Here is a 16,257-nt window from a genome sequence, read left to right on the forward strand (position 1 = left end):
TCTCACTTATATGTAGAATTTAAAAGACAAAACAAATGAACAAACAAAACAGACCCATAGATACAGAGAACAAACTGGTGGTTTCCAGAGTGAGGCGGGGTGTGGTGTGGGCTGGGTGAATGGGATTAAGAGGTACAGACTTCCGGTTGTAAAATAAGTAAGTCATGTAGGAATATGGTTAATAAAACTGTAATAACTTTGTATGGGGACAGATGGGTACCAGACTTACCATGATATTCATATTTAAATGTTGAATCGCTATGTTGTACGCCTGAAACTAACAATATTGTGCATCAACCATACTTCAGTTAAAAAAGAAGAGTGCCTTCCCTGTGCCAGGAAGTACTGGACATCGCTCTAGCTGCTGAGAATATGGCTGCTGCTCTCATGGGTCCCACATGAAAGAATTTTTCCAAAGAGGCTCTGTCTGCTTAGGGGAGGAAGATCCAGCATGTTTTTAGTGACAGAAATTTTCTGAGGGAAGTGCTTAAATCTAGGGTTCCTTGAAATAAGGACTATCATAGAAACCAAAGTAATACATATGGAGATTGTTCTCTTTACTTCTTTTTTTCCCCTCATGCCCATGTCCAGTCCTAGGAAATTCAGCTAGCCCTACTTCCAAAATATACTCCAACTATGTCTACTTTCTCCCCACATTAATGTTACCACCATGATGCTCCTGAGTTTAGGGAAGAGGTCCACTTGAGATATATTTTTCAGAAACGTCCATGTGTGGATGGTTTTAGTCAGGAATCTAAATGTGATCACCAAGGGAATGAGTGTAGAGGGAAGATGACCAGGCACTAAGCACTGGGGCACTCCAACATTAAGACGTGAAGGGGTCAAGGAAGAACCAATCACAGGAGACCAAGGAGAAATATCCACTGAGGTAGGAATAAAACCAGGAAACTAAGTTGTCCTAAAAGCCAAGAAAAGAAAGCGAGCGTGTCAGTGAGGAATGAACAGTCAGCTTTGTCAGGTTCTGCTGAAATAAGTTAAATTAGATGAGTACTGAGAATTGAGCATTCAGTTCAGTAACATGTATTCATTGATCAGTAAGAACAGACCAGGTGGAATAGTAATATGAGGGAAAGCTTGATTAGAGTGGGTTTAGAAGAGAATTTTCTGAGACAAGGGGAATTAGAGATGGTGAGTAAGGAAGGGTTTTACTACAAAGAGGAGAGAGATCTGGCAATAATAGGGAGAACTGGGCTAAGAAGAAGCTTTTGCTTTTTAAGGTGGGAGAAATAATAGCATATTTGTATACGGACGAGAATGGTCTGAAGGAGAGAGAAAAATTGGTGATAGGAGAGAGAGTGGTAGAAATGCTAGAGCAGTGTTCTTGAGTAGGTGAAAGAAGATGGGATCTAGTGGACAAGTGAATGGATTAGGCTTAGCTAGATAGAGGAGCAGATGATTTCAGCTACAGAAGGGGTTAGGAAACTATGGCCTTTCGGCTTGATCTGGCCTTCTGCCTTGGTTTGTAACACCCACAAGCTACAAATATGTTTTTTACATGTTTTTAAGTGATTGAAAAAAAAAAGAATGTTTTGTGACACACAAAGATAATATCAGATTTCACAGCCACACGTACTTGTATATTGCATATGGCTGCTTTTGTACTACAACAGTTGAATCGTTGTGACAGAGACTTTGTGGCCCACAAAGCCTAAAATATTGACTCTCTGACCTGTACAGAAAAGTGTGCTGGTCCCTGAATTACAGTAACATGAAGAAGGGTAGAATATGTGAGTATGTATGCTGGTAGGAAGGTTGATATAGTAGTGGAGCTGTGGCATTTCTCTACAGTGAAATAGGAAGTGGAGTTTGGGGTTTGAAAAGAGGGAAAAGTGTTGAATGGTTTTCTAGGAGAGTGAGAAAGTGAATGGACAAGGGAATTTTAGTCTGTTTGGCAGGCAGGATTAAGGGCTCATTGAGGGTCTTGGTCATTTATTTAAAGAGAGAACAACGGTTACCATGTGTGTTTCTTCAGCCATGTTCAGCTGTGCAGGAACAGATGTGGAATAGGTTAAAAATTGGGTTTCACCAGCACTGGGATTTTCCTAAGGGAGTATGGTGAAGGGAGATAGGGGCAAGGGAGTTGATGATACACTCAAGGGTGTGTTTGTGATGATTAACCATGATTTTAAGCTGGTTAAAGAGGGAAGAGAAGACAGAGTGATTATGAAAATGTGGTAGAATCGATGTATTTTAGGTTCCACTGAAGGATTATTGGAGTTGGGATACTAAAGGGAATGAGGAAGAAACAGGGGGAAAGGTGGTTAGAGAGTAGGATGTTTGAAACTGAGGTTATGGAATGTTTATTTTTATTGATTATGACAAGGTCTAGGGTTTAACTATAAGAATAAGTGACTGAGGACAAGTGGATGTCAAGGTCTTCATCAAGGAATAGAGAAGTCATGGTGTCGAATATGTGAATGTCGATAACCTAGGAATTAAGAATCAGTGAGGGCAACATCTAACATCATACTCAGCAGGAGAAAAGCTGAAAGCATTTCCTCTAAGATCAGGAACAAGACAAGGATGTCCACTCTCACCACTTTTATTCAACATAGTTTTGGAAGTCCTAGCCACGGCAGTCAGAGAAGAAAAAGAAATAAAAGGAATCCAAATTGGAAAAGAAGAAGTAAAACTGTTGCTGTTTGCAAATGACATGATACTATACATAGCAAATCCTAAAGATGCTTCCAGAAAACTACTAGAGCTCATCAATGAATTCGGTAAAGTTGCAGGATACAAAATTAATACACGGAAATCTGTTGCATTTCTATACACTAACAACGAAAGACCAGAAAGATAAATTAATGAAACGATTCCATTTACCACCGCATCAAAAAGAATAAAATATCTAGAAATAGACCTACCTAAGGAGGCAAAAGACCTGTACTCTGAAAACTATAAGATGCTGAAGAAAGAAATTGAAGATGACACCAATGGATGGGAAGATATACCATGTTCTTGGATTGGAAGAATCGATATTGTCAAAATGACTGTACTACCCAGGGCAATCTACAGATTGCAGTGCAATCCCTATCAAATTACCAATGACATTTTTTGCAGATCTAGAACAAAAAATCTTAAAATTTGTATGGAAACACAAAAAACCCCAAATAGCCAAAGCAATCTTTTTTTAAAATTAATTAATTTATTTATTTATTTATGGCTGCATCAGGTCTTTGTTGCTGTGCACGGGCTCTCTCTAGTTGCGGTGAGCCGGGGCTACTCTTCGTTGCTGTGTGCAGGCTTCTCATTGTGGTGGCTTCTTTTGTTGCGGAGCATGGTCTCTAGGCGCTCAGGCTTTAGTAGTTGTGGCGTGCAGGCTCAGTAGTTGTGGCTCGGAGGCTCTAGAGTGCAGGCTCAGTAGTTGTGGCGCACGGGCTTGTGGGCTCTTCCCGGACCAGGGCTCGAACCCATGTCCCCTGCATTGGCAGGCAGATTCTTAACCACTGAGCCACCAGAGAAGCCCCCAAAGCAATCTTGAGATGAAAAATGGAGCTGGAAGAATCAGTCTTCCTGGCTTCAGACTATACTATAAAACTACAGTCATCAAAACAGTAAGGTACTGGCACAAAAACAGACTTACAGATCAGTGGAACAGGATAGAAAGCCCAGAAATAAACCCACACACCTATGGTCAATTAATCTATGATAAAGAAGGCAAGAATATACAATGGAGAAAAGACAGTCTCTTCAATAAGTGGTGCTGGGAAAACTGGGCAGCCACATGTAAAAGAATGAAATTAGAACATTCTCTAACAACATACACAAAAATAAACTCAAAATGAATTAAAGACCTAAATGTAAGACCGGATACCATAAGACTCTTAGAGGAAAACATAGGCAGAACACTCTTTGACATCAATCACAACAATATCTTTTTGGATCCACCTTCTAGAGTAATGAAAATAAAAATAAACAAATGGGACCTAATTTAACGTAAAAGCTTTTGCACAGCAAACAAAACCATAAACAAAATGAAAAGGCAACCCACAGAATGGGAGAAAATATTTGCAAATGATGCAACCAACAAGGGATTAATCTCCAAAATATACAAATAGCTCATGCAGCTCAATACTAAAAAACAAACAAAACAAACAGCTCATCCAAAAAAATGGGCAGAAGATCTAAATAGACATTTCTCCAAAGGAGACATGCAGATGGCTAATAGGCACATGAGAAGATGCTCAACATCGCTACTTATTAGAGAAATGCAAATCAAAACTACAATGAGGTATCACCTCACACGGGTCAGAATGACCATCATCAAAAAGTCTACAAATGATAAATGCTGGAGTGAGTGTGGAGAAAAGGGCACCTTCCTACACTTTTGGTGGGAATGTAAACTGGTACAGCCACTATGGAGAACAGTATGGAGGTTCCTTAAAAAACTAAAAATAGAATTACCATATAATCCACCAATCCCACTCCTGGGCATATATATGGAGAAAACCATAATTCGAAAAGATACATGCACCACAATGTTCATTGCAGTACTATTTACAATAGCCAGGACATGGAACCAACCTAAATGTCCATCAACAGAGGAATGGATAAAGAAGATGTGGTACATATACATAATGGAATATTAGCCATAAAAAAGAACGAAATAATGTCATTTACAGCAACATGGATGGACCTAGAGATTATCATACTGAATGAAGTAAGTCAGACAGAGAAAGACAAATATCATATGATATCCCTCATATGTGGAATCTAAAAAATGATACAAATGAACTTATTTACAAAACAGAAGCAGACTCACAGACTTAGAGAACGGACTTGTGGTTACCAAAGGGGAAAGGTGGGCGGGAGGGATAAATTAGGATGCTGAGATTAACATATGCAGACTACTATGTATAAAATAGGTATTCAACAAGGACCTACTTCCCTCCATTATAATGAGGAGGAAAGAGAAGATGGTTGTATTCATATACCTGGTATGTTAATAGGTAGAGTTACATATTTGGTGGTGGCAAGTTTTCTCATCTATATAAGACAAAGCTATCAGTTGAGAGAGGGAGAAAGTTTAAGAACAATGAGAAAGATATGGAGTAATTGTGAAGAGTAGGAAGATGAGCCCACTAGAAAACTTAATGTTTCTGCTTAGTGTTGAGTATCTTTTTTAGGTTGGCGATCATTTTAGGTTGACTGTAATTGTCTCCAAAGGAACAAGTGAGCTGGAAGGCTAGGTAGGACAGGGATGGTTTAAAGTCAGATTTTAATTTGTGCTTTTAGAAAGGTGCTAGAGTATCTGGTAATGACAAGGAGTAGAGATTGAATGCGGTAGAGTAGAGGAAAAAGTTTCTTGGAGACGAGGAGTTCCTAGAAAGCTGAGAGGACAGGACAGGATATTGGATGAATCACCAATATGGATATTGAATTCTGGAGAAAGGTCAGAGTTGATGTGAAGGAGAAGATTTTGAGCAGGCAAATGTGGAGTTCCAAAGACGCTTTTAGTGCCTTGTCTGTAAACTTAAGTGTCATCTTAATTCTGTTGGGGTTTTTTTTCACTTTTTTTTTTTCTGATGTGGTGAAATATATGTAACAAAATTTAACATCTTAACCTATTTTAAGTATATAGTTGAGTGGTATTAAGTACATTCACACTGTTGTGCAAGCATCGCCACCATCCATCACCAAAACTTTTTCATCTTTCCAAACTGAAACTCCATATCCATTAAACAGTAACTCCCCATTCCCTCCTCCCTCCAGCCCCTGGCAGCCACCAATCTACTTCTGACTCTGTGAATTTGATTCTTATAGGTACCTCATGTAGGTGGACTCATACAGTATTTGTCTGTATGTGACCGGCTTATTTCACTTGGCATAATGTCCTCAAGGTTCGTCCATACTGTAGCATGGGTCAGCCTTTCCTTTTAAAGGCTGAGTAATATTCCATTGTATGTATATACCACATTATGTTTATCCATTCATCCATCAATGGACACTTGAGTTGCATCCGTCTTTTGGCTATTGTGATTAATGCTGCTATGAACATGGCTGTACAAATATGTGTTTGAGTACCTGCTTTCAATTCTTTTGAGGATATACCCAGAAATGAAATTTCTGGATCATATGGTAATTCTATATTTAATTTTTTCAGAAGCTGTTATACTGTTTTCCATAGTAGCTGTACTGTTTTATTTTATACATTCTTGTCAGCACTGCACAAGGGTTCCAATTTCTTCATATCCTCACCAACACTGGTTATTTTCTGGTTTTTTTTTTTTATAATAGCCGTCTTGCTTGAAGTGGTATTTCTTGGTTTTGATTTGCATTTCCCTAATGATTAGTGATATTAAGCATCTTTTCATGTGTTTGCTGCTTATATATCTTCTTTGGAGAAATGTCTCTGCAAGACTTTTGCCCATTTTTTAACTGGATTTTTTGTGGCAGGTTTTTTTGGGTTTTGTTTTTGTTGTTGTTTTTTGGTTTTTTGTTTGTTTGTTTTTTGCTGTTGAGTGGTAGGAGCTCTTTATATATTCTGGGTATTAATTCCTTATCAAATAAATGACTTACAAATGTTTTCTCCCATTCCGTGGTGCTTTTCCACTTTGTTTATAGTGTCCTTTGATACACTTCTGTTGCCTGTGCTTTTAGTGTCATATCCAAGAAATCGTTGCCCAATCGAATGTTATAAAGCTTTTTCCCTTTTTTTTCCTTAAAAGTTTTATAGTTTTCGTTCTTAATGTTTAGATCTTTGATCCGCTTTGAGTTAACTTTTATATATGGTATAAGGTAAGAGTCCAGCTTCATTCCTTTGCATCTGTTGTTTCTTTAAATAGAGAATGAAACCAAAACTTTCTGGCTATTAAATTTTTTTTTTCATTTCTTTACCTAATATTACACAGGTACACTTCCCTTGTTATGGGGTAAAAACTGATTTTGGGGAGGAGGAATTAGTAAGCAGTATTGCTAATTTGGGAACTCTGAACTGAACCACAAGAAAACATTTATTTTACTCTTGTCTCCTTAGAGCCAAGATTCTGGGTCTGATAATCGTATAAATACAGTCAGCCTCAAGGAAGCATTGGAAAGGTTTGATCACAGCCCAACTCCTTCTGCTTCCTCCCGGAGTTCAAGAAAATCATCTCACACTGCAGTCTCAGACCCTTCCTGTGAGTACCCTAGCTTGAAAGCAGACTTCCTTTAAAGAGAGTCCTTCTAAATTGTTTATGTTGCCGCTATCAGCATTTTTCATCACTGCCACTTTCAAATTGTAAGTGTTTATACATTTCTGAAATACACTAACCTTTTCAGTGAGCAAGAGGCACATTGCTCACATTTAGCAGAGTTAAGTTTATAAAGTAGCCTATAAAATATGTAGGTAGTAATATTGGTCTTGTTAAGTTATTTTTAATCGTTCCTCTAAAAGAAAGCAAAACTATTACAGTAATTCCTTTTTTATTGGTAGAGCCAGTAAGTAGTGTTCTTTGAGTTTGCTTTTTGAAAATGTTTTGTGTGTATCTTGTCTTTATGAAGACTTACATAATTGTCATTAAATTAATATCCTTTTTAATTTTTTAAAAAGAGTCTAGCACCTTTGTTTCTCAGAGTATTAAAACTATATATAATGAAAAAGGAGGTTGTCTGAACTACTCAACATTGTGGGTAGAACATCAAAAGAGGTTAAATATAGAAATTTCTGAGATCTTAGAAAAAAAATTTTTCCCTATTATAGCTATTTCTTTCTTTTAAAAAACAAATTATTTTACTGTGATAAGAATACTTAAAATGAGATCTACCCTCTTAAATTTTTAAGTGTACAGTACATTATTGTTGACTATAGGTATGACGTTGTACTGCAGATCTCTAGAGCTTATTCATTGTGCTTATCTGAAACTTTATGCCCACTAATTAATAATTCCCCATTCCCTGCCTCCTGGCCATTGGCAGTCACCATTGTGCTCTTTGATTCAATGAATCTGACTATTTCAGATACCTCATACAATGGAGTCATGCGGTACTTGTCTTTTTCTGTCACTGGCTTATTTCACTTAGCATAATGGCCTCAAGCTTCATCCAAGTCACAAATTGCAGAATGTCTTTCCTTTTCCAGGTTGAATAGTAGTATTTCACTGTATGTATACACCACATTTTGTTAATCCATTCATCTGTCAATAGACATTTAGATTGTTTCCGTACCTTGGCTATTATGAATAGTGCTGCAGTGAACGTTGGAATGCTAATATCTCTTCGAGATGCTGATCTCAATTCTTTTGGATAAATACCCAGAAGTGGGATTTTTTAGATCATATATGGTAGTTCTAATTTTAATTTTTTTGAGAAGCATCCATACTGTTTCTACGGTGTCTGCAACATTTCCCATCCCCACCAACGGTGTGCAAGGGTTCCAGTTTCTCCACGTTCTTACGACCACTTGTCTTCAGATTTGTTTTTTGAACAGTTTATAAGCTGTTTGTTTTTTTTTTAATTGTATAGTTAAAGTATACAATTAAAGTATAGTTTAATTGTATATTTTTTGAATTGAAGTATAGTTGATTTACAGTGTGATATTTTTGATAATAGCCATCCTGACAGGTAGAGGTGATATCTCATTGTGGTTTTGATTTGCATTTCCCTGATGATTAGTGACATTGAATATTATTTTATATATCGGCTGGCCATCTCTGTGTCTTTTTTGGATAAATATCTGTGCAAGTCCTTAGGCCGTTTTTTAATTGAGTTATTGGGTTTTTTTTTACTATTGAGTTATAGGAGTAGTAACCATTTTTATATTTGAAGTTTTCCTATTTCAGATATTTTCTTTGTCCTTAAAAAAGAAGTGATTAAAATGAATCATCTTGTTGTCATAGACTTCACTTTTATTGAATAATTTAGAAAAATAACTCAAAAACCACTTTTATTCACTGAAATGCATTTTGAGATTGATCTTTGAAAATTATATTTTATAAAGTACTAATGCTATTCTGTTTTTGTTGACCAACCTTAGCTACACCTACAAAGATCCCAACGGATACTAGCACTCCTCCCAGACAGCATTTACCAGCTCATGAAAAGATGGCACAAAGGAGGTCATCATTTAGTAGTCAGGTAAACTCTTCAGGTAGTATTCTTCTGAATAAAGATTTATTAAAGGGGAAAAAAAAATCATCTAAATCTTCAGAAATTCATTTATTCATTATCCCTTTCTATGAAATTCAAAATAGTTGTTGATACATAACACTTACTCAAGATCTTTATTTTTTTGTGAAGTAGTTGTCAAACATACCAGTCCTTTTGATTATTTTTCAGGTAAAATGTTAGATTTCTTTTTTTCAGTTATGGAAGACTGATAATTTAGAGCCATTTTATATCTAATTTCAAATACCAATCACTTTCAGTAAAGTCCAGCCAGCTTTTATTGAGAGCCCATGCAAGGTAATGTGGCAGATGCCTTGAAAGACAAAAAGATAAATAGGGAATAGGCATTTCCAGTTTAGAGGGGGGAGACATGCCTATACTCAGCTAAAAAAGTATGAGGCTAGTTGTAATTCCGTTATAAAGATGCCATGGTGATATTTCTGGTGGAAGTGCTCATGTATGGGAATGGTTGTCACCCCAGTGTTATTTTTTATTTTGCTTCTAGTCCATGAATTCCCAGTCTGTTGGTCAGTCATTGACACAGCCAGTGATGTCTCAAGCTGCAAATCTACCGGTTCCACAAGGCATGTCCCAGGTATTTCTGTTTGTTTCAGTTAAGTATTTTAAAATTATAAATTGTTTCTAAGCTACTAGAGATTTTTCAAAGTACATACTTATAGGTGCAGTAAATCTCAACTGTGGGCATTTAGAATATCTGGGGATTTTTTGATTGTCAGTGATATTGGGGTACCACTGACCCTTTAGTCAGCAAGAACCAGGGGTGCTAATTGTCTTTTAGGGTGTGTGACAGTTTTGCACGACAAAAAACTATCCTGTTTAATCCCTATTGAGAAACAGTATAGGCAGAAAGATATTAAAGATGAAATGTAGCTGTTCATTTTGTTCTTCTTATAGATAGTAGAAGAATTGAGTAATTCATATATTCATCCATTTGTTTATATACAGGACATTTATTGAGTTCCTTGTATTATCAGATATTGCAGGTGCTGGCAGTAAATATATCTGTACTAAGAGACTTTATTACATCTAGAGGGAAGGACAGTTAACTACAATACAGTGTTCTATAGTCTATGCTCAGGGTCTGAAGGCTTGGTATGTGAGCACATTAGATGGACCCTTAATGCAGCCTGAGGAAGTGAAAGAGAACTTCCTGGAAGAATTGTTACTTGCACTGAGTCCCAGAGGAGGCTTAAATATAAAAACCAGCAAGACAAAGGAGAGGTATTGCAAAAGTGACACTTTTGATTATAACTTCACAACTTGTATGTAATTTATGACTGCACTCATTCAGTGCCTCAGACACGTTAAAAATACTACTAAGTTGTGCTAAAAATAATCCAGAAGTTTCTGTTCTGTTTGGTGTTAAAGATATCTTAACAGTATCTTAATTTCAAAAAATGATAGTTAGCAATAGGTAAAAACAATATTTTTCTAAAAATACCCTTATCATACATATGTGGTTATTTAAATTATATATATATAACTATAGCTATTATATATTATGACACTTGTACAAATATATTGACAGTGCTATAAATTAGCTAAACATCATAATCTTGACTTTTAGCAACATATAATTGTGTAAGGTATTTATAACAGCACTGTATTATTAAATAGTATCTGGAGTTGCAGTAGTTTTTATCAGCACTGAGTCCTCAAAAGCTTTTTATTCTGAAGGGTAACAGAATTTTTATGTAAATATTTGACATATTTTCAATATTATTAGTTCATTAATCTCAAGATACTGAATAAGCATTTTTAAACATTGTTAAGGAATATTTTCATGAAATAAATAGTATCGACTATGTCAAAAATGTTAATAAGTATTCAAATCTCGTATTTCATTCAGTGATAAAGCCAAGCACTCTGCCTCTTAGTTCTATGATTTTATTTCCCATTATTCTGCTTTCTGTGTTTATTTTTATTTTCGTATTTGTATTTAATAGAAATCCTTTAAGTGGTGACAGTGTAATGTTTACCTAAAGGTATAAATAACTTTAGTTAAAATAAAATATATTTGACATAAATATAAAATTTCAAATAATGAAAAATTAAGGCATGAGGGTATTAAACTTGTAATGTTTTCTCACACCTAGTGTAATCTAATGTATGATTTGATCTGGTATTGTCAACTTCAGAAGTCAGAGCTGTATACTTTGAAAAGTAATATTCAGTATTCTCAATACAAACTTTTGAAGATAGAGTAAAAAAGCTTTTGGCGGGCATTTCTCACTTTTACATGAATTGTAGGAGACTATTTTAAGATTAAGACAGATTTCCAATACAGTGAAATTCTTTCTGCTCTTATACTGTATCCTGTGCAGAATATTCCTAGAATTAAGTGAACGCGCTTAAGTGGTGAATCAACAAATGTGACTAAGTTTCAAGCAGTAGTAAATAGAAGCTGCCTATAACTCAGGTGAAACAGAGAAATAAGTAAGATTGAAACCCTTATTTACTCTGTAGGTAGAATATCTGTGCTTTCATTTGCGTATGCATGCATTCATTTATAATCGCTTAGTCTTTGAAAGCCTAGGTTTTGTACTTGTCTGAGAACAATTTCAGTTGAAAATATTATGTTTGGTTATGTCAGATTTTTACAACTTTCTAATGTCAGATTTTTATAACTTTTATAACTTTCTAATGCACAAAGAGGACATTCTAGGGATGACAGAGTTTGATGTGAACAACTCTAGGTGCAGGCTACTTTTTAAGTTGTTAAAGAGTAGAAATGAAGTTCAGTAACTTGTGCTAGTAAGTGGTAGTGCCACGATAGGAACCTAGGTCTCCTAAAGCCAGTGTTATTAATTCATCTTGTAATCAGTCAAGATCTAGTCAGAAGCTAGACCAGAAATTTGAACAGGGGTAGTATAACAAATTACTGGTAACAGGGATTAACTACTGAAAGCAGTTAAGAGAATTCAAAAGAATACAGGGAAAACAGGTGTAGAGAGCAGCCACTAAATGTAAGTGAAAGGGAGAGTAGCCAAGGGGGAGCAACTTGGAAGACTCCCTCGACCCTCCTGAACTGCTGCTCTTCCAGGCCAGGCTGAGACTCAGATCCCATTAGGGCAGGTGTGGCTGTAGCCACTGGATGGTACACACACTCACGGAGGTGCCACAGACTAGGGCTGGAGAGCAAGAAGCCACTTGCTGGGGTACCAGTAACATTTGCTGGGGAGCTGCCCACTAGGATGCCAGTGAGACTTGCTGGAAAGCCACCTGCTGGAGCGCTGATGACACTCGCTAGGATGCTACCCATTGGCCTAAGAACAAGAAGGAGAAGCACCAGAACCAGAAAGATAGGCACCTCCCTTTGCACCATCCCTCCAGCATCATCACTGACAGGACTGCTTGTGCCTGCTGACTAAGGAGATATATTTATAGGGTCCAGCTCCAGTATCACAAAGCCGAGCAAAGATAGGTAAATTAGGAGTTGAGAGGCAATATATTAATAACTGGCATGACATTCTTAGCTCATGATGTACTGCTTATGTTTCACATTTTACAGTTATGAGAAGTGATTGTAAAATATGTTACACTCTTTCCATCCACCGTACTTAAGTTTCAGTTCTCAGCTCAGTTAGGAGCCATGCAGCATCTGAAAGACCAGTTGGAGCAACGGACTCGGATGATAGAGGCAAACATTCATCGGCAACAAGAAGAACTAAGAAAAATTCAAGAGCAGCTTCAAATGGTCCATGGTCAAGGGCTTCAGGTAAGTTATTACATTTGAATTCAAACAAAGCATGCTATTTGCATTTTGGCTTCTTAGGAAATTGACTTTTCTTAATTAAAAGTGAGATGCAAAAGATACATTTCCTCAGTTTAGTTCCATAAATACTCATTGGTTATTTACTCAATAGGATTGTATTAACAGTCTCTAAAGATGATTCATTCCTAAGAGTGTTTCCATCAGCATCCTTGTTTCTCCAGATCACAGTCATCTTTTAGCAGGCTAATGTTTAGTAAGCTTTAAACCCATAACATCAAAATACTTTACATAGACTTTTAGGTACATGTAGGTACAGAATTTATGAATCAATCATCAATCATTTTTTAAAAAACATACTAGTAGGTGTGATTCAAATTAGTCTCATTTGATCAACCAACAAGGCCACTCTAAAGTTATGTCTATCCAAGGAGACTAGGACTTCGGTAAAAGGAGACTTTAAGTGAAGACTGCTTCTATCTAATGCCGTGAATAACAAATGATGAGTGACGCAGAGCTGCCAGTGCACAGACCTTTGAGTAGCTCTGAGTTAGAGTAACGCTAGCTGATATAATAATCCCCAACATGTAAAAATGTCAAACAAGTGGAGGTTTTGAAATTTATAACGCTTTTTCTGACAATTAGAAACATGATAGGGTTAGGGTGACTGGAAGAATGAAAATGAGTATCATGTTTTATTCAGTAATTATTTATTGCTCAGTGTTCATTCAGAATGACTTAGTCTTCTTGTTACTTGCGTTTTAAACTTAATTTTTAGCTGTTTTTTTTTTTAATGCTCTCATTCTTTTTAACTTAAAAAGATCATTTCAATGTAATCTTTATTTTTAAAGATGTTTTTACAACAATCAACCCCTGGATTGAATTTTGGTTCTGTTCAACTTTCTTCTGGAAATTCATCTAATATCCAGCAGCTTGCACCTATAAATATGCAAAGCCAGGTTGTTCAGACTAATCAAATTCAAAGTGGAATGAATACTGGACACATTGGCACAACTCAGCACATGATACAACAGCAGACTTTACAAAGTACATCAAGTCAGGTAACGTTAACGAGTACAGTGGGCTGTGGGGTGTTCAGTGATTGAAATGTATGGTGTTGCTAAAACAAAAATAAAGCTTCATCTTGAACAATACCATATTTAAAACTTTAATAGTAATAATTAGAAACTATAGTATTGAGAGTGATAATTAAAATATTTTGAGCAAAATTGTTCTTAATTGTTGAATGCTTTTTGTTGAATGCTTAATTGAATGCTTTCAGTATTTTGACATTTAAAAATTTTGCAGTTTGCTTAAAATGAACATATGGACTAGTTCTGTGTGTTTAAAAAAAAAAAAAGTTTGACTTGCAAGAGTCTGACTAGGACATGTTACCATAGGTGAAGAATGTATTGTTAGGGCAGTGATGGCTTAATCAGCATTCTAGGAAATTTTGGTAATTGGTGTGCATCTGTGATTATGAATCTCAAGACTTCAAATGAAATATATAAAAATGTGTAATGTCAGTCACCTACTCTGGGTGTTTGAAGAAATTCTTCATGTATGTTTCATATCATCCCTGTTAAGATCATGTTCCTTTTCAAAAGTCATAGCTTACCTTCCAGCAAGATACTGAAGGCTGATTCATTCTCAATGACTACAAGTTATTCCTTGATTTCTCCCAGAGTAATATGTTCTGCCACTTCTGTTTCTGTCATGTCAACTATTGTTAGAATGACGAGTAGTAGAATCATACTTCCTGAATAAATTTTTTTCAGGTAATCTATCTGTAAAATCTTCTCTTTTCTAGCAGAATCAACAGAATGTACTGAGCGGGCACAGTCAGCAAACATCTCTTCCCAGTCAGACACAGAGCACTCTTACAGCCCCACTGTATAACACTATGGTGATTTCTCAGCCGACGGCCGGAAGCATGGTCCAGATTCCATCTAGTATGCCACAAAACAGTTCCCAGAGTGCTGCAGTAACTACATTCACTCAGGACAGACAGATAAGGTAGTGGTCATATTTCATTAGTCATTCCAAAGATGTAAATTGTTTGATTAAAAAACAATACTTTGATCTTTAAAAACGTGATTTTAATTTGTCGCTCACTCTTGAATTTGAAATAAAAACACAGGATGTATCCATTGTTTACGGACTTTATAATAAAAGAGTAACAAGAAGTTTCGTTTTGTTCAGAAATGTGCTAACAAATATTGTAGAATCCAAATTCTACAGCACACTGTTACACAAGTTTTATAATCGGGTTTGTCTATATCACTATAAAACTTCTATCATTTCAATACAGACGCTGTGAGTTGTCATTGTAGTGACAGTGGTCAGGGTGTTTGCTACCACGGTTTATACGTGTTACGGAGTAAGAGTAGCCCACCTTTCTTGATTTCTATTAAGTACTGTACTAAATGCTCCAAATATATTATCTCATTTAATTTTTATTTTAAAAAAATAGGTGTTAGGGTCTTTTATTCCCCAGGTAAGAATAAAGTGAGTTTTTAATAATTTGGTCAAGGGTCTATAGCTGTTAAGGGAGTGAAGAAGGGTATCTGAATTCAAGCCTGGGTGTCTGATTTCAAAGCTCAAGTGCTTTAACATATACTACGCTAAAGTTCTGTGGGCAGTTCTAGAAAAACCGCCATCTGTGACTTATTTTAGTCATCCGAATAGCTGACTTAGAAACAAATATTATGAAGAAATACCCTTTTCGAATATTAGGAAGGAGTCTTTCAACAACTATAGGATTTCTATAGTCTTAATTATATTTTAAATACATTTTATTTTTTACTTATTTTAGTACAATATAAGTAGGCTGCTGCTTTTATAATAAAATCTTGCTGTTGTAGTAGACTGTGTAATAGATTTTATTAAAGTCCTATTAATAATTTCCAGAGACTAAAGAAGCTGCAGGATTGCAGAAGCAATAAGAGCAGAGAGAAACTCATTTCTTCTCTTTGGAACTCAGTTCCTTCAAGTTAAAAAGTCCAGCTTTCAGCTTTGACTTCTGAAAAGAAGTATTATGAATATGCTCCACAGAAATATAGAGGACTAGTTTTAAAGCCTGAGGGAAAATCCATTAACGTAGAATGTTGACATGCATTTGGGAGGACACAATTTAGCAATTATTTGTAGACAACTGTTTTTTGAAGGGGGAAAAACATACTTCAGCAAACATTTGAGTGCCTACTTAGATGAGTATGGCACATTCTTTATCCCAGGAGAAAGATCAGACTAGTCAAAGCCATAGAAAGGTAAATAATCAGTATTGTTTGATGTGATAAATCCTTACTAGGTCTTTAGAAAGGAGGAAGTGAGCAGTTTTATGGGTTGAGGCAAGCAGGCGAAGAGAGGAGTGTGGTCAGGGAAAGCTTCAGGGAGGAGATACTTGACCTGAGTCTTAA

The 16,257-nt window shown here is 36.1% G+C and overlaps 1 protein-coding gene across 24 annotated transcripts in view; it reads left to right on the forward strand.

The window, feature by feature from the left end:
* CLOCK (clock circadian regulator) overlaps positions 1-16,257 on the forward strand; it is a 130,318-nt gene that overhangs the window by 103,434 nt on the left and 10,627 nt on the right. For 23 of the 24 annotated variants that reach the window (XM_082390160.1, XM_082390147.1, XM_082390151.1 and 20 more), the window contains 6 exons: positions 6,998-7,139; positions 8,975-9,075; positions 9,611-9,700; positions 12,692-12,844; positions 13,690-13,899; positions 14,649-14,854. In XM_082390160.1, coding sequence (XP_082246286.1) covers positions 6,998-7,139; positions 8,975-9,075; positions 9,611-9,700; positions 12,692-12,844; positions 13,690-13,899; positions 14,649-14,854 — 902 coding nt within the window. The remainder of the gene's footprint in view (positions 1-6,997; positions 7,140-8,974; positions 9,076-9,610; positions 9,701-12,691; positions 12,845-13,689; positions 13,900-14,648; positions 14,855-16,257) is intronic. The other variant, XM_082390159.1, reaches the window with a different exon arrangement.

The sequence above is a fragment of the Balaenoptera borealis genome (assembly GCF_965194805.1).
Source record: "Balaenoptera borealis genome assembly, chromosome: 4".
Classification (NCBI taxonomy): Eukaryota; Metazoa; Chordata; class Mammalia; order Artiodactyla; family Balaenopteridae; genus Balaenoptera; species Balaenoptera borealis.